Genomic DNA, 23,757 nt, shown 5'->3' on the forward strand with positions numbered 1-23,757 from the left:
AGCATTCTACAATGTTGGGAAGTCCTTGGGAAGCAGAAATGATCTTTTCTTGGACTGAGCACCAGGACAAGAAGGCTTTGATTGCCATTTGGCAGATAATGTCTTAACACATATGTATCAACTCTGAGCAATCATGCAAAAATGAATAAATGAAAATAAAAGAATGGCAACACCCCTACAGTCAATATGCAAAAGTCCTGCCAATATGCAATATGACACATTTAAATGATTGAAATCAACTCAAGTGGTCTTGAGTCAGGAGTAATGGTTTATGTATTATGTTTGTACAAGAAGCTTATATTCCCACTTATGACTTAGATGACCACCAACAGCCAATCAGCATGCATTCATACTGATCAGTATATCAGTATACTGTATGTCGACCAATAAGTAGCAAAAATGTTAATTTCCAGTGTAGAGGACGTGTTTGTCATTTAGTAGTATAAAATGTCCTGCTCAGTGCATGCCTCACTCACAATTCTTTAATATGCAAATTGAAGGGTTTATGTAGAAGAAAATCAGTACAGGCTGATACATCATTATCATATTTTTTAAATTCTTAAATGTTGACATAAACATAAATCCTGTTCTGGTCTGGGTAGTTTCTAATTTTGATGCAGATCTGGATCCAAACAGAGCAATCAGATTAGACATTTTTAAATATCTTATTCTATTATTAAGACTGAATAATGAATTGAAATGAATTAGAGGACTGTGCAGGCTTGGTGAATAACACATTGTCAATCAAACAATGTGGGCAGCACTGTGACATCTTCCTCCTTGAATGAAGTTGTCTTTCTTGTAGGTGGCACTGATTTCTGTGTCCAAACATGGTGGCTGCTGCTGCTGCTGCTGCTGCTGCTGCTGCTCATGCGAACTACCCAGCTCTTCCTTTTCTATTGATTTCCACACAAACATAAAAAACATGACTGTCTGTACACTAGTGACAGTGATGTGCTGTTATATCATTCTAGAGCTGTTATATCACTCAGATAGAAAGGAGCAAAAAAAGAGAGAAAGACACTATGATGCCGCTGATCATGGTTTAACATCTTTTAATGATTTAAAAAACAGATCCTGTTTTTCCATGTGCACGCAGCTGTATATAGTCAAATGATGTTGCTGCTGCTGATGCTTTCAAACTGCACTGTACAGTATGTGAGAATCCATTGTTGCGCTTTCTTTCTCTGTCTCTCTCACTCTCGCTGCCGCCTCCACAGTGATGCGTGTTGCATTAACGTTGAGGTGAAGAGTGGGAGGTAGAGGGCAAACTGAGAGGGCTACAAGAGGGATGGAGAGAGCCAGAGAAGAAAAGAGTGTGTGGGAGACTGAAACATAGATATGTGGGATAGATAGATAGATAGATAGATAGATAGATAGATAGATAGATAGATAGATAGATAGAGATGTGTCCTTCTTTTTCTTCTCCTTCGTTACCTCATTTCTAAAACGTCTGGTGGTGATGATTTCCCAAGGGTAACCCACTCAGGTCAAACTAAATCTAGAGGGGAATGAGAGAATGGGGGAGAGAGAAAGAAAGCAATAAGATAGAGAGATGACGGGTGAGAGATGGAGGAAGAAAGAAAAAGAGAGGCAGATGGAGAGGAGAAGTTGGTCTCTTTGCAGCTCCAAAGCTCTTAAAGCCCCGAAGCTGTGTGGAGTGTAAATGGGAGGGACAGAGAGAAAAAGAGAGAGTGAGAGAGAGAGACAGAGAGAGAGAGAGAGAGAGAGAGAGAGAGGGAGGGAGTGAGAGGTAGAGGGAGGCTGAATTGAGGAGAAGAAAAATTATAAGGGAGAGAGAGTGAAAGGGAGAGGAGGAGGAGGAGGAGGAGGAGGGTTTGCGTTGGTGTGTTGGTTGGCAGAGAGAGCGCTTGTCAAAAAAACCTTGCTCTGACAGAAGGCATGATTCACAGCAGAGAGAGAGAGAGAGAGAAGGGAGAGAGGGAGACAAGCGACAGAAAAAGAGAAAAACGGCAGAGATAAAGAAAGAGGGAGAGAGAGAGAGAGAGGGAGTGAGAGAGAGAGAGAGACGACAGGGACAGAGATGCCGGTAAGGAAAACAAATGAGGATGCTGATTTGAGGCAGAATGACAACACATTACCAGGATGGGACTGAGATCGATGGACTGGATTGACTGATGCCTTTTAATGACTGTGACTATGTAGATAAGGTTCTGGCTTTTCTATTGATCGAGGGAAAATAGAGCAGGTGGCAGCGGCAGTGATGAAGGAGAGAGAAAGAGAGAGAGAAGGAGAGGGGATGCTTGGAGGCACACTGAATAGATAGAGAAAGGGCAATAGAGACTAGGAATGATTCTCAACTATCAATAGGCTCCTTTGATGGAGCTTAACTAATTTGTGAGGAAGGCATCACTAATACATGCAAATTAGACAGTTAGAATCTTTAATATTACATTGTAGATAGATATTAGTATGGATATTTCAGGACTTACAGGATGTTAGTATGTAAACATCAATCTGTTCTTTTCTTTCTGTGAGAAAGAGAGCGACTAAAGAGTTTTTGCATTAGCAAATGATTCTTATTTCCTCTTAACTTTTTTTTCCCACTGAACTGCTTCAAGTGTGGTGAAATTATCCAGTGTTGTCTTGAGGTTAGCAGATTTCTCAGTGCGTGTGGTGGGTGCTACACTTCTGTGGTCAATTCTGTGGTGATGTTGGTGACTTCCTGTAAGCTAATGTTTAGAGCTAATCTCCACACTAAGTACTGTTGTTATCTCCCACAAAGCTGGAGTTAATTGGTGTGCTGGTGTGGATGAACCCATTCCGTAAATTGGTAAAGGCAGGAACATCAACATCAAACCTGAACTCACAGTCATTCTGTGGCATATTACCAATTCAGCTTGTGATTTCTCATATTGATCGAGGGAACAGCTTTGAGGGAATATTGACGTCATCTCAACTTTATTTTTGTAACCAAATTTGCATGGTACTTTAAGGCTGCTTATTGCAGGCTGTCGCATTAACGTCCTTCCAACTTTATAATGTTTGCTGGGTTGTTTGAGGTTTTTATCTTTTGTTGTCTTGGCTGTGAAGAGTTTTTCACCATTTTGGTATTGAGAACTGTTGGTATGTTAAATGTTCTAAGATATAACTTCTACAGAATTGACCAGAGGGATTAGCCAACAAGTTCTGGAACCTTTAGCTTAGTGTTTAGTCTTTCCTAGCAAGAAAAACATTAAGTTCATTTGAAGTTTCTTTTGTTGTTTCAGCTGTGAGGAGGTTTTCATCTGAGAACTATTGGTATGTTGTATGTTCTAGGATATAACTTCTACAAAACTGACGAAAAGGGATTAGCTACTAGAGCTTTAGTATTTAGTTTATTTAAACCGTAGGGTTCTACATATTTGAAGTAATGCTACATTTTAGGCTTTTATATTTTGTTATCCTGTTGTGACTAGTTTTTAACCCTTTAGGTTATGAAGACTGTTGGTATGTATTATGTTCTAAGCATAGACTGTATGGTTCTAAGATATAATTTCCACAAAATTCACCAAAGGGCTTCAGTATTTAATGTAGTGTTTAGCCTACTCTTGGGATGAAGTAGCCTACATTAGAGAATTTTATGTTTTGTTGCCTTGGCTGTGATGATTTTTTTCAGTTTCTAGGTGGTAAAGACTGCTGGTATGTTGTATGTTCTAAGATATAAGTTATATACAATATTAACCAAAGGATTAGCCATCTAGGACTATGCTGTAGTTCTTAGCTCAGTGTTCAGCCTCAAACTTAAAGTTCTACACACAGTGCATTTGTACTGACAGAGTTTAGAAGTAATATCTTGACTTCTAAATTATAAAAAGTGGAGACCTTTTGAGAAACCGCTGTCAAAGAAGGTTTAAAAACAACAAATTTGAATGGTTCTCTTATGCCAGCAGATGGTTCTCTTCTCATCATTACTCATAACTTATTGATGGATACCTTGGGTTGGTGCTGTTTGACCTGGGTGGATTATTTCACATTAGTGATTCTAATATTCTAATCAATTGACTGAGGAAATGTTCTCTATCATTGAAATAGCTGTGGGCTACTTTTTCTCTCAATTGTTTGTAAAATGCTCTGGGGGCATTGTTGGATTGAAATTTAAGAGGCACTTCAGCAATTTAGCATTGTACTTTCATTAAATTTGGGGACTTAAAAGAATGGTCAAAATTGAAGCAGTAGGGGCTGCGATATCCTGAGGTTTAGTCCTCAGTATGGGTCAAGCTCATGAAACACTGGATCTTACAATTCCCATAATACAACTCTTTCAAACACCACATCTCGAGTTTTTAACACAGGCTCTCCGTTAAAAGATTTGAAATCTCAAGTGTAATCTGAAATAACCAATGACGTCATCGAGTTTATTTTCTCCGACTTTAGAAAGCTCCCTTCAGCGCCACACTCACACTCTTTTTGGCAAGAGCACTTTATGTGTAAAAACAGTGAAGTGCCCCTTTAATTGGACATGCAACTATAGCAAAGATTATAACTATTATAACTGATGTCTTAATTTTATATTTGTGGAGAGATTTCTTCAAGCCGTCTTCCGTTCATATCTTTTTTGTTTGCTTTGTTTCCACAGACAGATGACAGTAAGCAACAAACACAGCCAGAAGGAGAGGAGAAGCTTTGACTGGATTCAATCCTCCATCTACTTGGCTCGGTCTTTCTGTCACTCTGTGTCTGACTGACAAACGCTTCACTGGATAAAGACTTAATTGGCTCTGAACAGACAGACAGAACAATAAACAACCAGAATAAATACAAATGCAGTCATGCCAGGGAAGAGAGTGGGAGAGAAGATGAGCTAAGAACAGCAACCCTGTGGACACAAAAAACTGGATGTATTTTGTCTTTTCATTTTTTTTTCCTCTTAAAAATCTGGTTGGAATATTTCTTGAAGTAGGATTCCAATTCTAAAGTTCATTTGGACATATGTTGTTTTTATGCCATGGAGTTTTTGACAAAATTATTGTTTTGCAGCACTGCAGTACTTTTATCATGAGATTGTTCTCATTGCTCATTAAAACATAGGGATTATGGTTCAACAGGAATTCTGAATTTGACATTTCTCCATTTGTTTTATTTTTCCATGGCTCTGCCAGTGCCAGCTGCCGTGTGTCTTGCATTTTCTAAAAGCAACATTCTTCAGATTTAGTTAAATTAACGACTTCACAATTCACGCTTCAAGCTTCACACGTGCCTCCCACCAACCCCTCCCACCGTCAGCCATCCGACCTGTCATGGGCAAACCTCTTAGCCGTCCCGGGTGTTTCAGGAAGAGCTCCTGCTGCCTGGAGAAACATGGAGCTGGGGATGGGGGAGTGGGACGGCGTGATGGGGGAATGGAAGGGGGATACGGAGACGGCTACGTACCCCAGCGGTCCATCTACGATACTATGTGCATTAATCAACAAATAGACAGCCATCACCACCACCACCACCACGGAGGGTCCATACGGCGAGATGATGGAGGCGAAGGGAGTTTCAGCTACTCTGCAAGTGGCTCCCTCAGGGTTAGCAGGTCCCCAGCTGACATGTTTGATACACAGCCTCGCTCATTAACACCGAACCCCTCATTTGTGCGCCGTCTGGATGAAAGGGCAATCTATGATTCACTGAAACTTGAGGCTCAGGATGCAGATGGTGGTGGATGCCATTCGCCAGGACGTTTCACCCGATCAGTTTCTCCCTCTGTTTCCTCATTCTCAGCGCCAGGAGTATCCTCATCATCATCGAAGAGACACCACCACCACCACCATCATCATCACCATGGAGACAGCACGAAGAGCAGAGATGGCCGACATTCCTGGAAAGTTTTGACACCTCCAAAACACATGGAGTGTTTGGAGCTTACTACAACTGAAATGATGGACAGAGGAGGGGGATATCTGAATCCGGGGCACTACCCTCCCCCTGGGGGCCAGACCCCCTCTCTTACCTCCCCCCTCATTTCCCCTTTCTCTGGCTCACCTCTCTCCTCAGGTTACCATACTCCAGTCTTTTTCTCACCGGCCAAACCTCGTCCAAGTCAGAGTCAGAGTTTGCGCTGTTCCCCTCCGCATGTCATCCAGCCGAGGCATTACTCCCAAACCCAGAGCCTCAGGCTGTCCCCACCCCAGGAGCTTAGACGGTCCCCCTACCGAGCCCCGCTGGTCCAACTGTCCGCTCATGACCTTGAGCAGGACCTGAGGGATCGAGGAGGATGGGGCCGGAGTGAGAGAGAGAGGGAGTGGGAGAGGGAAAGAGAGAGGGAGATGGAGAGAGGGTGGGCACAGCGAGAGTGGGAAAGAGAGAGAGAGAGGGGGAGGCTGGAGAGAGAGAGAGCGAGAGAAAGGGAGAGGAGGGAAACATCAACTTTCGGGACCTTCGGGTATGGCCGACCAGTTCCTTTGCGTTCAGACAGAGACTCTGTCTTTTTAGAGTCTGACCAAGTTCTAGACACAACACCCCTGTTGCTCCCCCAGCCCTCACCTTCACCCTCCCCAAGTGCTGCCCCAAGAATGGGCACTGGTGCTGTGGGTAGGAATAGAGCAGGGTCAAAGGTTGGACCTGAATCTGTTGGTGGGGGTATAGTTTCTAAATTTGACAATGGGAGTGTCGGTTTGGTGTTAGTTGACAGCAAAACTGGGTGTGGACCAAGGTTAGTTAGTGAAGTTGGAATGGGAAACATGTTGGAGGCTGAAATTAGGGCTGGGATAGAAGAACAAAATAGTTGGAACAAATATGACAATACCAGGGCTAGCATGAAAAATGGGTCTGAAACAAGAATGGGCTCCCAGGTGAAAACAAGAGCTGGAGGACGGGATTTGGAAGGAAAAGTGCAATCTGGGGTGCAGATAGAAAATGTGGCTCCTGCTGTGAATAAGGAGGGACACAGGGGAGGGACAAGGGGTGGAGAAAAAACTGCAAGAGGTGTGGCGAAACCAGAACCTATTGCTGAGGCTATATCATCAACTGTGACTGACATTGAGAACAGGGTGGTGCCTGACGATAAAGTTGTGATTGGAGTGGGATCTGGTCCAGGGATGAAGCCAGAAATTGAAGCAGGGATTGAGGTTAGATCTAGTTCAAGACAGGTAGAGAATAGGACTGGAACAGAAACTGAAGGTGTAGCTAAAGTTAATAATGAGCTTGGTTCAGCATTAGAGTCCAGAGTAGAAGCTAAAATTGAGACAGAAGTTGAGATTGCTCCTACATCTGAGCCTGAGGAAGTACTAGACAGTGGGGTGAGTAATGAGACAGGGACTAAGAGTAACACTGAGACTGGGCTTGTCAGTGAAGCCCAGAACAGCACCAAGACTACAGATAAAGCTCAGATAAGAACTGGGACTGAGGATAAAACTGAAACTGCCCCTGCAGATCAGGCTGAGAAAAAGCCTTTGGACATTGATAAAACTGTGTCTGGCCACATAGATAAAGGTTCCAGATCCCAGAAGTCCAAATCATCCAAGTCCAGCTCCAGGACTCGACCTGGCACAGCCACAGGGCTGGGACCAGGTATGGTCAGCCCTCGGCTTAGCAGAGGGCTTGCAGACCTTGAGTCAGCAGGCCCCACTGAGGGTATCGAGTCCACCTGGCCTCGTCGAATCATCGTCAGAAAGAGGACTGTTCGGCAGGGTGGGGCACTCCACAACCTCCCCATCCTCCCCCCTCTCCCCTCTGTCCTCTCAGCGTTGGAGAAGAGGCGCCCACATTCCCACCTCCATCCCCGTCAAGGCCACTTCTCAGAGAACCCGCTATCAAACGCAATGGACTCTACAAGTATCGTGGGACGATGCTCACTTAAAGAGCCCTCCCATCATGATCCAGGACAGGGAGCCAATTTGGTGGGCAGAGCTTCCCTGAAGGAGCAGAACTTGGAGCACTGGAGGGTCTGCAGAGATCAGGAAGAACCCAGGAGATCCAGGAGCAGGGAGAAACAAGGAGAGCAGAGTAAGGAGAAGACTGCAAGGGAGGAGAGGAAGCGTAAGGAAGAGAAGAGAGAGAAGGAGAGGAAAATAGAGAAAGACAAAATGGAGGAGATAGTGGGTAAGGAAAAAGAGAAGGTTACTGTTGGTGAGGGACTGGTGGAAGAAACCAAACAAGAAAAGTTTGAGAGACGGATTGAAGAAAAAGTCCAAGAAAACGGAAACAAAATCAAGGAGGTGAAAACGGAAAAGGATGGGGAAATTGAGGGTGAAAAGGTGGAAAACAGAGGTATTAATATTAAGGATGGAATACAAGAACAGCATGCACAAGAGTTGGAGGAGGTGGTGGTTAAATTAGAGAAAGAAGAAGGTGAGGTGGAGGGAGGAGAAGGAGGAACATTTGGAGAGGAACAGGGGATGGAGAGTTGGGATGCTGTGCTGGAGATGGTCAACACATTGTGGGATGATGGCTGGGAGAAAGGGGGAGCAGGAGCAGGAGGTGGAGGTGATACAGATTCCTTTTCAGGCTCCCTACAACGTTGGCCTCTCCTCCGCCCCCCAGTGGGCTTTGGGGGCTCCCACCCCCCCTCCTCGGCAGCCTCGGAGCTCAGCCTGACAGAGTTAGAGAGGAGAGCCAGGGAGCTGGACTCTGACCTGGAGCACCTAGACCTGTCTCAGCCCCACAGGGACACCCAGGATTTATACCAAACACTGCTGGAGCCGCAGAGGGAACGAGCTGACATGTACCAAACACACCCTGGGCCACAGCGAGAGAAAGCTGCTCTCTTGACAGGTAGATATTAGTTGTCTTTCCTGTTTTGTTTTCTTTCTTCCAATTTTTTCCTTCATATACCTGCAATAATATACTATCCTTGGGAAGTTACATTAACGACTTGTTTAAGAGTCTCTCCATTGATTTTACACATTAAGGTCAGTTTACACGTCATGGAGACTGTGACTGAACCTATGAAAACATAGGTTGTATAACGTCATGGCATAGTGATGTCATCATGGTAATCATGGCTTATGCTTGGAGACTTCAAATTTATAACAGAAAGCTGTGGGATTTTACCATTCAGGGAGAGCCTTCCTATAAAGCTGATGGTTGCATTATAGGAAATGTATGGTCTATGGTTTTTGGAGCTTAACCCATAGTGGGGAATAAAAGTTAGAATATCTTGACCTCTGCTGCTTCGATTTTTTAAACCATTCTGTTTTCTTTTTATTCTCTAATCTGTCTCTTGTCAATCCCCCATCTGTGGCCAAAATAACTGATAATGAGGCCCTCAGGGCAAGAAATTTGCTGTTAGGCCCCATTAACCCCCCTACCACTTCTCCCACCTCGTGCCCTCTGAACATTGCGTATTCCTTGTCCTCACCAAGTTCCCAAGTACAGACTACACAGCATATATACTGCAGCTTAATTACTTTCCCATAGACTAGAATAAATTTGCTAAAATAATGATAATGCCCCATATTTCTATGTGTACATTAGCTGTTGTAATTTAAACGTTTGGCTACACAACAATAGTAAATGTCTTCTGCAGGACTCATGTTAATTGATATATTGCTTTAGTGACATTAGTGATTCAAATTTGTACAGTCTTTAAAAAATGTGCAATTACCCAAATTACCAAAAACCAACTGATAGAAAGATGAATTTGAGGTTTTGGGGGGCCCTGGAGGTCTGGGACCCTGGGGCAGTTGCCCACTGTGCCTGATTGGGAATCCAACCTTACCCCCAAATATATGCATACTCTTATTATTTATATCAATTACTATATCATAATAATCATAAATGGGTACTTTTTTTCCCTGTTCCGAAGTGACTGTATTCTGACATTTGAGAAATGTTAGCATTTATACTTAAGGTGCAAGGATGAAAAGTTCACTATCAGAAATAACTGATATTACTAGATAAAGTAAAAATAAAACTAAGCCTTTTAAGCCACTAACATGTTAGATAATGTAATAATGTATTTTTGCCCTTTGTAACAATGAACAGCCTTCTTTCTTAATGGATGTAACATTGTGCAGTGAAACCCATTCATTCACATTTTTGCAAACATTGTTTATACTTGTTACATCATGTGACTAAACCAGTAACATTATTATACTGTATCCACTGAACAGCAGTTGCTCTGTATCGTTTGTGTCTGAGAGTTTGGCTTGGATGTTGGCTGTGAATTATTTCATTACACATGGACCAAAATAACAGGTGGCGAGTTAGTAGCAGTAAAGTGCAACTGTTCATTGTTCTGAACGGATGTATTAATCAGTTGCCAGCCATAGATGTTGTTTTCCAGTATTTTCTCCTCATTAATATCAGGACAGTGCTGTACTATAACTTGAGAAAGGAATAATGAGGCAGGTAAGGGAGAACCTCTGACGGGATCACAGAACCTGAATCTCTAAAACATGGTTAATTTTTTCTTTTTGAGAAAAAGTCATTTAAAAAAAAGAATTTATGAAAAACAAGTCACTTTCAATGTGAGTTTTCCTTGAAAACATGTCAAGACTCAAGAGGTTTTTGGCAATATCAAGGCAATCTAGGTTTTGTTTTGTCTCACCTTTGTTTATTACCTCAGAAGCCAGGCTTTTTAAATAATTTATAGTTCAGCATTCAGTTCAGTGGACACAACTAATTTAAACATGCACATTATTTTAGATTGAGATCATTAAAAGGATAACATAAGTCTAGTAAAGATAAAATACTGATGATGAAAATGAACTTCATAATATTAATTGGTTACATAAAGACACTCTTCAATAACACCTCAGCTTCCCAATATAGATGCTACAATCATCTTCGCCTTAAGATGCTGTTGAGTAATGAGCTTGGAGTCAAGACTGAGACTGGCTAATGTGTTCATATTCAAAATTCTTATGGCCTAATGCAAATCTCTTGTAAAAGCTCTTGTAATTAACAAAAACAGCCTCTTGGAAACGCATGTGTGACATCAGCTTTCTAATCCTGTAGAGGCCTCAGCTACAGCAATGAACAAATTTTACAACAGCCACTAGATGACTGCAAACATTGACAAAGGCTTGGCCATGAGGGGAATGAACAGCATAATGTATTGATTGTTTCTCCTGTTTCTCTTGTTTAATTGAGTTGAGTGTGTGCTCTATTTTCCAGGAGTAGGAAGCAGATCCCAGGTCAGTTTGGAGCTAAACGTTATGGGGTTACCATCTACAGATACAGACAGACCTCCTGTGGACTGGTCAACCAAATCTACCGCTGGGACTTCCACTGTTGGCACAAGGTAAGTCCTCAAAGATGGTATTGGCACTAACTCTAAACTCTTCTCTACTTGATATTGATATGCATCCTGTGTAAATAAAAGGTCTTTGCAGAGGACAAAATCCAGGTGTGAATTCAGCCAAGATATGAAGATCTGATCAAAGTCACATTTGGAGGGAGGTAGAAATACACAGGGTCACAATACCATTAGATCTTCAGTTCAGTTCGAAACCATAATGTTGTACAATACTGTACATTACTATTTACTAGATTTTATTACATTTTTAATACAACTCAATAATACATTTCCTAATTTATTATTAGGAAATTTGGATATTTTAAATTAATTAATTATTAATTGAATTCCAGTTTGAAAAGTCATAAGTGTGTCACAAAAAAATTGGAAAATTCATGTCCATGCACACAAATTTATAGATTTAATTTTGTTTTATATTTTTTACTATTTTAATATTTTTACTATTTCATGAACTGCTGTGTAACTGGATTGAACAGTGACATAGTAGTAATGAGCTAAGAATACAATGAAGAATTCTGGTCAGTCCCCAACATCAAGGCAAAGTCTTAAATCTCACAAATTACTCAGTATGAATAGTAACATTGCCTACTATTGTCATTTTCAAAACAAGTTATTTTGCTGCAGTCATGCACAACATTTGGCTGTTTTGTAAATTCTGTTATTTTTTTAGTGTAGTTGACTCCCAATTTCAACCATTTTAGAGTGTATGAAGCGATTTGTGTGTGTTTGCTAACTGTACCAAATATTTGAGATAGATCCAAATTCACATTCATAGAGTTGTCATGGTGGACTGGTTAATGCTTTATATGGCTATTTTGTTGCATCATTATTGTGACATTATCATTATCTCTTATGGGTAAACAGCTTCTGCCCATAGTTTGGGATTTGAACAGGCATATTTGGTATGTGTGTGCAGTACAGTGTTGATGACCTTCCAAAAAAAAGAGGGAAAAAACACAGAAGTTGTATTCCTTCAGAGATAAGACACTGGATTTGTACTAACAAGCCAAAAAGGCTGACTGGCATTGTAATTCCAACCTGCTAATCTAATCAGTTGCATTATTGAAAGACTCAAACTGTTGCACAGGAGAATTTCTGCTCTACACAGTCCAATATTCAAGTACAGATATTCTAATAACATTGGCTGTTATTAGAATGACAGGTTGAAATGATGTTGTGCAACAATTGTGGGTTGGGACTTTTACTGAGAGGACATACAATGTATGCAGTATCTACCATTATGGTTGGGTATCGTTTGATTTTTATTGATTCCGATTCTTCTTATCAATTCCGGTTCTTATCGATTCTCAGTTTCAATTCCAATATGGTAAAAAAAAGAAAAAAAAGAGGTCAAATGTTTAGATAACAAAAATAGGCCTATCTGTATTTTTTTAAGCGTTAACATGTATTAGTGTGACTGCTAGCGCTGCCTGATGACACACTCAGGTTAGGAGACCACAACACATAACACTGAACATTCTTTCAGACTGACGCCACGCTGCCTTAAATGTTTGGTCAAATCTGACTTATAGCTAAATAGCTTCCCACATGCATTGCACTTTGCCTTGTTGTATTCTTTAATAAAGTGACGCCGGACTTTTGAGCATTTACCTCTGTCCATCTTTCACTACTGTTGTGACGTTAGCCATGCTTGCTTGTATCTGAAAAAGCCTTTGTTTACAATAATAAATGGTTACCTTGTTCAGGAACCGATAAGCAGAACCGGCATTTTGGATTCGGTTCTAATTTGGAACCGTTTTCTATTCCCAACCCTATCTACCAGTTAAGAAGGCAACTTTCATCATTTATTATCTTGTCTGTCAGAACTTAAGTGCTGGATGTCCCAAAACTTTCTCCAGCTAAATCAAAACAAATTTTACAGGAACATCTTGGCTCCCCGTCCACAAATCACTCATGTTTTAGCCTCTCTTCACTGGTTACCAGTCAGTTTTAGAATCGATTTTAAGATTTTACTGATTACCTTTTAAGCACCCAGAGGCAAAAGGGTACTGGAGCACACTGATTAATTCACAGACTTTAACTGTGCAAACAGACTTACGTTTCAACACTGATCTGATGTGAATTAATCGGTGTGCTCCAGTCCCCTTTTTTCCTCTGGAAATTTACTGTCCTCGAGCTGAGAAGCAAGTGATTCAGCTGCATTTTGCTGGAAGATGCATGGAGAACCCTATTTCAACTACCTTTAAAGCACTTCATGGCTTAGCGCCTAGCTACATTGCTGAGTTATTACTCCCCTACAACCCAGAGTGCAGCCTCAGATCTTTAGTCAGGGTACTTCTGGCTGTTCCTAACTCACAGCTCAAGACTAAAGGTGACAAGACTTTTGCAGTCAAGGTCCCTCAGTTCTGGAACTCCCTGCCTGAAGATCTGAGGCTTGCAGAATCAGTGACATCTTTTAAATCACTTCTCAAAACTTACCTTTTATCAAAAGGCCTATATTTAATTGATACCACACTGTTTTATTTCCAACATATCTTATCTGCTCTATTACTACTATTGTTTTATTGTTTTTATTTTTTATTATTTTTGTATCTTATACTAGGTTTATTTTATTCTGTTTTATTTTATTTTAATTGTCTGATTTTACTGCGTAATTGTGGTACTTAAACATTTTAACCATGTAAAGCACTTTGTAACTGTGCACTTTGTAACTATATAAATAAAGTTTATATATTATTATATTATAATTATCTATGGTTTTAGTAAGTACAAGACAAGAACAAGAATTAACATCAGTACTCCTTGCCAAAAAGCCATCCTTTATAATGTTTATAAGTTGTATCTAATGGGTTTATCAATGGCTGTTAAATCATTTACTAATTCTTTATAGAACAGTTATGAGCTTTAGAGAAGAACAACCTTTGGTTGGACTGGGTGACCACTTACTTTCTGGAAAAGGGCTTCAGAGGACTAAAATCCATTTATTTACAACTTATAACATTTATGGCTGTATTATCTCTAAATAAAAAGCCAAATGAACACCAACTAAATGGTTTGTCACAACCTGGAAAACAAAAATGTTTTTCATTAATAACTGATCTATGAAGTGTTGGTAAATGATGTGTTAAACATTACTACATCTATTAGTTACATCTTATAACACATTTATATACAATGCCTTATCAGAAAGTGGTACCTGATTATCTTTTCACCACATAATCTCTTTCTAATGATCTCATTATTAAAATTGAGCTGTATATGTTTTCTGTATTGTATATTATTCAAGTTACTCACAATCCACACCATGGTTCTTTTGATACATCCCAAATAAAGTAGGTGTGAAAGTAACCAAAGTATCAAAGTGCCCTTTCCTGGATCTGTCTGTATCAAATCATTATAACAATCAAATAGCGGTGAGAATGTGTGTTGTTCCTGGCTAATGAATGAAGACATAAACTAATCCTTGCCATAGCCTTCGCCAAATTAAAGAGCTAATGTATTCATAATGATGTGTCCATCACCCAAGACATCTGTGCAAGCTTTCAAATTAGGACCATAAAAAAATAAAAGTGCAATGTGAGACAACAAAACAAATCAATGGCCTTGATCTGAAAAAGTAGGTTATGACAAATTTGATGGTGCTAGTGGTACCCAATTATACAGAGGGCATTAGAAGTTACAGCTAAGCAGACACATGGGGATGTAGTCACTTGACTGTCTTGTCTTTTTTCTAGCTCCACTAAAGAGGACAGCTCTCCAGACTCCAACCTAACGCTGGAGTCAGATTCCAGTGGCGTCTTCCTCTCCTTATCCAATCAGAGCCAGGAGGAGGCAGGCTCTGACAGCGACCAGCCAATCAGTGGTTCTGATCTAGGCAGCAGCAGTACATCATTGGAGAAGGATGGGGATGATGGGGCATTAAAGGAATGGGGGAGGGAAGAGAGTGCAGAGCTACAGTGGTGCTACCCCTCGCTCCTCAACAGCTCCTCGCACGATGACATCGATGGAGATGGCGAAAGAGAGGTGGACGTGCGTGGAAAGATGGGGTTAGAAGAAGTGAGAGGGAAAGATGGGTATGGAAGGAAAGATGATAAAACAGTAGGAGTGGTTTCAATCATTAAGACTCCACTGGACCAAACAGATACAACTGCAAATGCCTCACAAAGTGAAGATATGCCACCCAGGAAAAAAGTAACCCTAATGGGAACTGACTCCCCTCTTCCTCTGTCTCCCTCTAACCAGCCAATCAAACATCTTCTAGATCCTAATCAGAAGCCAATCAGAAGCTCAGGACTGGACTGTGGTGACTTAGATCCTTTTGTCCAATCGGACAGCTTTGTTTACCTTGCTGTGTCTGCAAGACCTGGCTCCCACGGTGAAAACCCCACCGTTTTGGAAATGTCCACCCATGATACAAAACAAGACAGTGTATGGCAACACTTGGATAGCAGGAAAACACACTTGGAACAGTCAAATAGGGATCAGGATGCCAAGTTGACTCACCTTGCCCCCCAAAAACCAGAAGAAGGAGACTTTTTGTGCACTGACAGCTTTGTCTACCTGGCTGCTCCAGACTGCCTCCTCCTGGGCCCTGAGGGAACTTCCCCCTACAGTGGCAGGTATGTTCATTTTTGTGTATTTAATGTAGCCCCATTGTGTTTCATTGTTTGTAATTCAGGGTGGATCAGAGAAATACCTATGATAAAATAGAATTTCAGAGTAAATTTGTTAATTTAGCAATGCATTCATCCAGCCATCCATTTGGATCCATCAATGTATTCATCTGCTACTTATTTATGACATCTTTCTCTAGAGCCATGTCCTTCATCTCCCCTTGGGGAATCTTGAGGCATTTGCTGGCCAGATAGAACATATAATCCGTTGAGTATGTTCTGGGTCTGCTTGGATCTCCTCAACATGGAGGCATACAGGAGGCATCTGAGTCAGATGCCTAAACCCCCTCAACTGACGCCTTTCAATGTGAAAGAGCAGAGGCTCTACTCTGAGCTTCTTCTGGTCTTCTCTGAGCTCCTCATCCTATCTCAAAAAAAAAAAGAATTTCAGCTACTTGTATTTACATTGTTATTCTTTCAGTCATTCCCCAAAGCTCACGATTATAGGTGTGGGATGGAATGCATATTGACCAGTAAATTGAGAGCTTTGCCTTCAGGCTCAGCTCCCTCTTCACCAGGATTGTCTAGTACGGCAGCTGCATTACTGCTGGCCCGGCACCAATCCATCTGTCAATCTCACATTCCATTTTACCTCTACTTAGGTGAGCTGAGAAATTCTGGTTCATGCCCCTGACAGCAAGGTTTTCAGTTCCCACTTCCAGATGAATTGTTCCTACATATGGGAGGAACTTAGCGACATAGAATCCAAGTGAAAAATGTTCAAATGTTCTGCACTGTGGTGGTAGGTGCTCGGGTTGTGACCAGAAGGTCACTGATGCCTGTCTTGGTGGCAACCAAAGAACCTGCTGGTGGACATCAGTGGTGAAGGAAGCAGAAGAACACACAAGAAGGGATGCAACAATGACTGTAGATTCTGTGGTTGCAGAAGCAAAAACTAAGATGTGGGAGGATTTCAAGGAGGCCATAAAGAGGGGTATTTGGTGGACATATGAAACGTGACAGAACTGGAGGAGCTGTTTGAAGACGAATAATAAGAAGAGCTTGGGAGGGAAGTTCAAATCCTGCCTACCTTTTAGGACTGGATTATCAATTTCAAAAAGTTACAAAAAATGCAGCCTCCCTAGTTCTGATATCACAAAAGGTGAGGGGGAAGCGGCTTTCAGATGATGCTCAACAATCCAGTAAGCACTTCATTAGAAGTAGACTGAACTTCTGGCTCAGACTGGGGATATTGGATGGTGGAGGTGTCCGGTTCAGGAATTACGTTTTTTTTGGAATTAGGTTTCCATGCTGAGACATACATTGATTTATAGCCATCAATTTTTAAATCTAATTTCCATTACAAACAAATTATAGAATATTTTAAATGAAAGTGTGTGTTCTTCTTTGTTTGAAATTCAGCACCAATAATCACTTCGTAATTTCTGGTAATATTAAGATTGATTGTCTCAGACTTCTGATTTCTGCAACATTTTTAAAAACAGTGTTAAAGTACTATTTCAATATATATCAGAGTGAAGATACTATAGAAATATTATGTAGAAAATACAGAAATATATATATTTAAAATATAGTGTGATAGGCTGTAAATGCCAACTTTGGTGACTGCAGTACAATAATATTGTGGTGCAATATTTTACTTTTTTTGTCTGTCATGTTTTCCAGGGAGTCGGACTCGGAGAGTTCAGGTTCTGGCCCTGTTGACCTGTCAGTACTGGGTTGTGGCTCGGTGGCAGGAGACAGCGATTGGGACTCAGATCTTTCTGACTCTGATCCCAGTCGCTGCTCTAGAATCTCTGCTGCTGGCACCAAATCTGCTGGCATAGCGCGACCCAGGCGGCTGCCTGCTGAACAGGGCTGGGACTTGTTTGGAGAAACCACTGAACCTGAAGTGCTGAGCGAGCTCTTCACGGAACAGGACAGAAACAACAATGGCAAAACGAGGAATGTTACCGGGGTTACCACTAGTATGGCAGCGACACCAGCCATTCCCATGGCAACTCAGCCTGTCACTAAGACAGTGAAGCAACAGTCAACAGTAGAGCAGTCATCATCAACAAAGAAGGTTACATGGCAGTTTAAACCGGCCCAGAGGTCAGTCTGCACAGGAAGCAGAAAAGAGAAAGAGAAGGAAGTGACATCATCATCATCATTGGTGAGGTTCACGGAACTGGGAGGAGGTGAGACTCATAGACCCTCCCCTTCATCTTCATCGTCTTCATCATCATCACCGTCATCATCGTCATCTGGTTGATTTGAAGTGAAATGGTTGGTGTCCAACCCTTTGGGAGGAGCTTTCCAACATCTGAAGATGAGGTGGTTGCAGAAAGGTAGAAAAGATCTTCAACTTGTTCTGTAGAAACTGATGGTGTGAACAACTACAGCTTTTTTCCTGTAAATTTTGAAATTTGCATCTAGCTGCTGCCATTGCCTTCTTATGACCTTGTAAAGGCTGCATAAAAGACTAGTTAATTGTTACGTTTTCTTAGCTTAACGTATATAATCAGTTAAAATTTGAGACAGTGTGAGACTCAGGCTTAACAGAAACCTTCAGGTTGAGATTATGTGGAAATACAGCCACATTTAGGTAAGATATGCACAGTGTCATTCCTAATAGGTTTTATCAACAGTCAGCTTTTGGAACACAGGGTTGGTCTATTGGTTACATGTTCACATTATTCTCTATCTAAATAATTAATAGTTCTGTGAGTTTTTTATTCTGTTGAATGTACTGTACAGGACAAACACAACTGCAAGATAAATCCACCCTAAAACAGGATTCACATAATAGGCATTCTCAATAATTTGGCTTGGTCACCTACATCAAACATTACAATGTTGGAATTCAATTACTGTAACAAATAAAAATTATTATAGTTGGAGGCAAAGAATTTCTGCAGGACTCCAACAACTAACATCCTAATGTAAATGTCTCTCAGGCCTTTTCATATATCAAATTACACTTCATTCCCCCATATTATGCCTCACATTAACTCTTGTTCTTATGTATGTACTTTAAAAATTGACTTTTAAAAACTGACTGAGGTTTAACTTTACAGTGTACAATGTATTTTATAATCACATCCAACTTTACAGTGTATTTACCAGTGTGTTAATAATATATTTTGGAACATTGAGATGATTATAGAGTGATATATATTATGTGAGGAATGTGCAAAACTGAACAAATAATGGAAGGATTTAGTAATAACATTTAATTTAAATGTTTTATTTATCAATTAGATTTGAAATTGTGAATGTAATAATTGAGCAATATGCTTACAGATTAATGCTATATTCTATGTTTCACATGTGGAAAGTGTTGCCTGAGTGATGTGTATAATAATGACTAAGTTAAATTTTATTTATACAGTCAAATACTAATTGTAAATGCAGTTTCATGCTCATTTAGAGGTTCTATATGTTACATTTTTAAAGCATCACTTTATCACCAGAGGTAGCTTGGTAATAATTTCTAATGGCTAATCAATGAGACCATGGTTGAGATGATTGATAGCCTTTGTGTCACACAAGTGGTATTTTAGTGATAGTGTTTCTCAAAATAAAGACTTCATCTCCCATAATCCCCTTTCTGGCCTGGCATCTTTGGCTTTACTGAAGAGGATAAACATGTTGGAAACATTTTTTTTCTCCCATTTGCCTCTCACTCCTCTCCACCATTTGTCAGAGTGAGAAAATTTGACAGCTTTAGCTCTGTTTGCACTGAGAGTAAAGCAATCCAGAAGATTTCCCTCCAAATCCAAGTCACACAATGTGGTGGCACATGTAAAATGCAGTGTGGAGGCAGGTAGTGCTGCCAATCATCCCAGCAGTGGTCTTGTTGTCAATTATACCAATGTCTCATAATGAGTGTGGTAATAACTTACTGATGTTAAAAATGATACAGGTAGCACCTTTAAAAGAGAGCACAGTGCTATCAGATTTGTGTATTCTACTACAAATGTGACAAAGGGAAATTATTGTCAGTTGAACAACAATATTTTTTGTTATAAGAATGATGTGGTTATGAAAGGCTGTGTGGGAAGTCATGTCCTGACAGGCAAATGGGCTGCCAGATTTAGTCGTGCTATTTGCACTTAAATTGGGGAAACGAAAAGTAACTGTTTGAATGCTGACAACTTCCAAGTCAGCTTAGTTATTAGCGTGTGTTCAGAGGTGTAGGTGATGACACTAGAATCTAATTTGGAGGATGAATCCACTGTGGGGATGCTGGAATCATATTTCTTGATTGAGACTGATGGATTAAGATGGGTGTTTTTTTTTTAAAGCTAAATAAAAAAAATGAAAAAAATCATAATAAAAATGATTGCCTTGTGCAGCTTTAACTGCCATTATGAACATTGAAATGCTCTTAACTCTTGGTGATGATGGTCAGTGATGGATTTCTGTCTCATGCTTTTGAGCACAGATGTACAAGCACATCCACAGAGGAATAAAGTGCTTCATTAGTCAACTGTATTTTTAAAGCCGCAGGTCTTTGTATTTGACAGTTTGAATGTCTTGGGAAGTGAATGTTAAGAAGCAAACCCATACTCCTGTGCTGGAATAATACTACCTGGCCCAAGGTTTTTTGTGTGTCAGTTATTTTGTGGTAATTTGATTTAACACAAATTTATTTTGGAATATGTACCATATAAACACAAATATAATGCAATCACCGAAAGTACAATTTAGATGGTACTGTCCCACTTATACCATGGCCACTTGACAACAAAATGCCACATGTAATCAAATCAAACATACCAGTGCTTAAATGACTAATGTTTAATCCCACTTTCTGTTTTAAATATCATGAAATATTGTTCTAAAATTTTGTTAAAAATTTCAAATTGGAAGAGAAGCTCCATTTACCCCTGCAGCTCCATATTGCAATGCATTTGCTAAGCCACACCCACTCATTAGTGGTCCAATCAAATGTGAAGGATTTGAATTAAATATCTACAAAGATGCTGTAACTTGTTTTACTGTGACTTTAAAGTTTTTTAAAAAAGAAAGCCACAGATTAACATTGCACTCCTATAACATTGTTGGACGCGTCGACGACTCATGACAGTAAAAAAAAAAATCAAAATTGATGGAGCAGAACCAAAGATATCAACCTTTTTTTTTCATTTCCCATCATGCAACTTGACTCGATTTACTTGACTGTACAGATCTGTCTGTTAAACTCACTTCTCTCCAACTCCACACCCCCAGAATATAACCTGATGCAGGTCTGTGTACCGAAATGTTCCCAATAAATCTCTAACTGCAAGTGCAGAAGACAGTGTGTGGGAGTTCTCTGTTCTACTATACTTGGCCCATGGTCTTCTCCGACGCACCTGTTGATCTACAGGTGTGCAAAAGTTCTGCTCCTTTAACTCCACACCCCAAGAATGTTTTCATTTTCAGACTTGCAGTCTTCAACCCCAACTGACATTGACTCAAGTTATGTCACTGGAGGCAATTTATCACACTTTGTGAACCTCCCACAAGGCTTTATACAACTTTTTCAAATCAGTGGAGTTCCCCTCTAACATACACAAGCTAAAAGAATAGAGAATACATAGTTTTCTCTCTCACACACACATTCACTGGCTGTAGCTTCTCTCTCCTTCACCCTCTGTCACACAAACACACAGATAGACAGGTTAGCTGTTTGCTGTCTCTCTTTCCCTCTCACTCGTTTACCAAAACTTTCACATCTCCACATTTCCTCCCTCTTTTGCCTTGTAGCTGTCCCTCACACCCTGCAGGCCTCACTGCAGCTAACAAAGCTGAATTTTAAAATCCTCACTTTTCCTCTTCCATTAGTTGATCAGAATGTCCAAATGAATGCAAATATAACACACACAACACATTTTGAAACCAAATTTTCTCACTGAGGAGCTAGACACAAATAACCTCTTTAGCTAAACCTCACTGTACTTGTTAATACTGGCACATTAATTTAAGAACTATAAAGAAAGACTTGCGTCAGGTCTTCAGTTATATTGTCCAGTTACTAGAAGTTAATCCGCACCTACTAGCCAATCTAAATGGAGAATTGTGACAATGGTACAAACTAAAATAACAGATGTATTAAAACTAATATGGACTAGTGGATCACAAAATAAGGTACTAAAGCAGAACATGCCTTATTTGATATCTTACTTTAGTGGTTCCAACAAATTTGCAATTACCAAAAGAAAATTACCAAAAATGTTTGACATACAATGAACTTGGAACTTTTGTGGTCCCTGGGGGTCTGGGGCCACGTGCCAGGTGCTTGCTTTGTTAGTAATCCAGCCATGTGTTCCGGGATCTGGGATTGCAGTAAAATCAGGGAGCATATCTTTTAAAAACATGACAGAATTAGCTCTTATTTGGAAGTGGCCAAGCTCACATTGTGGTAATATACGTGGTTTGGACGGATTCCACCCACGTTTCACATATGAGCAATATAAAGACATAGAGCAGGTGTATGTGTTATGAGAGACATCATTTTCACTGATGCTATCTTATATTTCATCCTTTTTATTCCATAAGAAAGACTTTATTTGGGATATGGCTATAAATCAAGTTTAGCAGAGCCGGTTTTCCCCTGCAGCTCCACAGTTGGGCTTCAGGCAGTTTTTCTTGGTGATTCTCTGCCAGCTCTGCTATAGCATCTCAATGTGATATGTATGTTGTGCTTTTTATTTGAAGCTGAGTGTTTCTTGTGGTAGAAATGGGACAGGGACATGGCATTTATATATACTACCTGGATGAACTGTCTGTGGGTCCACACTGCCTATTTTTACACACACTTTCGTCACACTGACCCTACCTTCTGGCTGACGTCTCATTCTGAAAAGGCTGTTTACATGACACTGTTCATTAAATGTAACCTGTGTGGGATTTATTCTAATATATTAACATTTGGCCCTACAGTATGCTGTGTAGCATTTGAAAACCTGCTTTTTGGTGGTGCACTGACATATTATCTAATTGGAAAGGATGTTTGTCTGAGAAAATCTTCGAACACAAATTGGACCAAGTGAGAGGACGAGCCAGATAGTGGGATGCACTGTTTTTATCAATAAAACAATCTTTGGTTTTTGCTCACATTAAACTGTGGCAAGACATCTAGTTTCACTGTGATATATTAAGGATAAATTACTCTACACATCCTTCACTGAATTTTCTAAAATCCAGTAACATCAGGCCATATGCGTAATATTTTGCTGTTCATATAAACGCTGATCACTGTTAAAGCTTATTGGTGATTAAGAACTAAGACCTGAGAGGGATTCTCAGTGGAAAAAGATGATTTATGTGAAATCTTATTGTGTGCCGTATTTCCAAGCCTTGTTGAAATGCATTAATGTACAAATAAAGACTAAACTTGATGGTGGAATGCGATGCACTGTGGTCTGTTTACTGTTGTCTCAGTAAAGTTACTGTTGCCCCGTCCCCAAATAAATAAAATAGAAAACACACATGCACATACACACAAACAACAACAACAAAAATCAATTATTTCAGCTTTAATCTTTACACACTGGCACATTTGAAGCCTTACAGGATTAACAGAGCTCATCACAACTTATTTTTTCTATAACATTATTCATTCCTATTGGTTGTAAGAAAAACCCCCAGGTTAACCAAACTTACTGTATTTGGCAGAGAAAACAAAAGCTCAACAGTTCAATTATTAAACTGTCTGTTGTGAATCCATCACGGTTTACAGACTGACTTCCTGATTCAACATTAAAGGATAGGTTCAGGTTTTTTTTCAAGTTGTCTTAATACAATACTGATGTGCCATTATGTACATGGAAATAGGTCTTGGTCGCTGTAACAATTCCCACTCTCCATACTGATCATGAAGCTATTCTCTTGGAATGCAACTACACTATAAAGGTGTGTTCAAACAGAACACAAAGCAAATTTGCAAACTCACTTCATTTGTATGTATTTGACCTCTGGACTATTTGTGTTTATTCTCCCCAA

At 40.2% G+C, this 23,757-nt stretch overlaps 2 protein-coding genes across 2 annotated transcripts in view; both read left to right on the top strand.

Moving 5' to 3' along the window:
* Positions 1–6,427, top strand: part of LOC122998523 — a 17,951-nt gene extending 11,524 nt beyond the window's left edge. The window contains exons 3-4 of the mRNA XM_044375455.1: positions 4,580–6,265; positions 6,421–6,427. Coding sequence (XP_044231390.1) covers positions 5,241–6,265; positions 6,421–6,427 — 1,032 coding nt within the window. The 5' untranslated portion in view covers positions 4,580–5,240. The remainder of the gene's footprint in view (positions 1–4,579; positions 6,266–6,420) is intronic.
* On the top strand, positions 6,275–23,152 carry LOC122998352. Its single transcript, XM_044375196.1, has 4 exons — positions 6,275–8,700; positions 11,047–11,173; positions 14,884–15,768; positions 17,449–23,152. Exons 1-4 carry the CDS (start codon positions 6,501–6,503, stop codon positions 18,035–18,037), a joined length of 3,801 nt encoding a protein of 1,266 aa, XP_044231131.1. The 5' UTR covers positions 6,275–6,500; the 3' UTR covers positions 18,038–23,152.
* The last annotated feature ends 605 nt before the right edge of the window (positions 23,153–23,757 follow it).

This window comes from Thunnus albacares, chromosome 15, assembly GCF_914725855.1.
Source record: "Thunnus albacares chromosome 15, fThuAlb1.1, whole genome shotgun sequence".
Classification (NCBI taxonomy): domain Eukaryota; kingdom Metazoa; phylum Chordata; class Actinopteri; order Scombriformes; family Scombridae; genus Thunnus; species Thunnus albacares.

Bases quoted from the DNA above. Each gene is read 5' to 3' on its own strand.
- LOC122998352 (XM_044375196.1), top strand. From the start codon at position 6,501: ATGGGCACTGGTGCTGTGGGTAGGAATAGAGCAGGGTCAAAGGTTGGA. The intron at 8,701-11,046 runs GTAGATATTAGT...TCTATTTTCCAG, and splicing joins GAAAGCTGCTCTCTTGACAG to GAGTAGGAAGCAGATCCCAG. The intron at 11,174-14,883 runs GTAAGTCCTCAA...TCTTTTTTCTAG, and splicing joins ACTTCCACTGTTGGCACAAG to CTCCACTAAAGAGGACAGCT.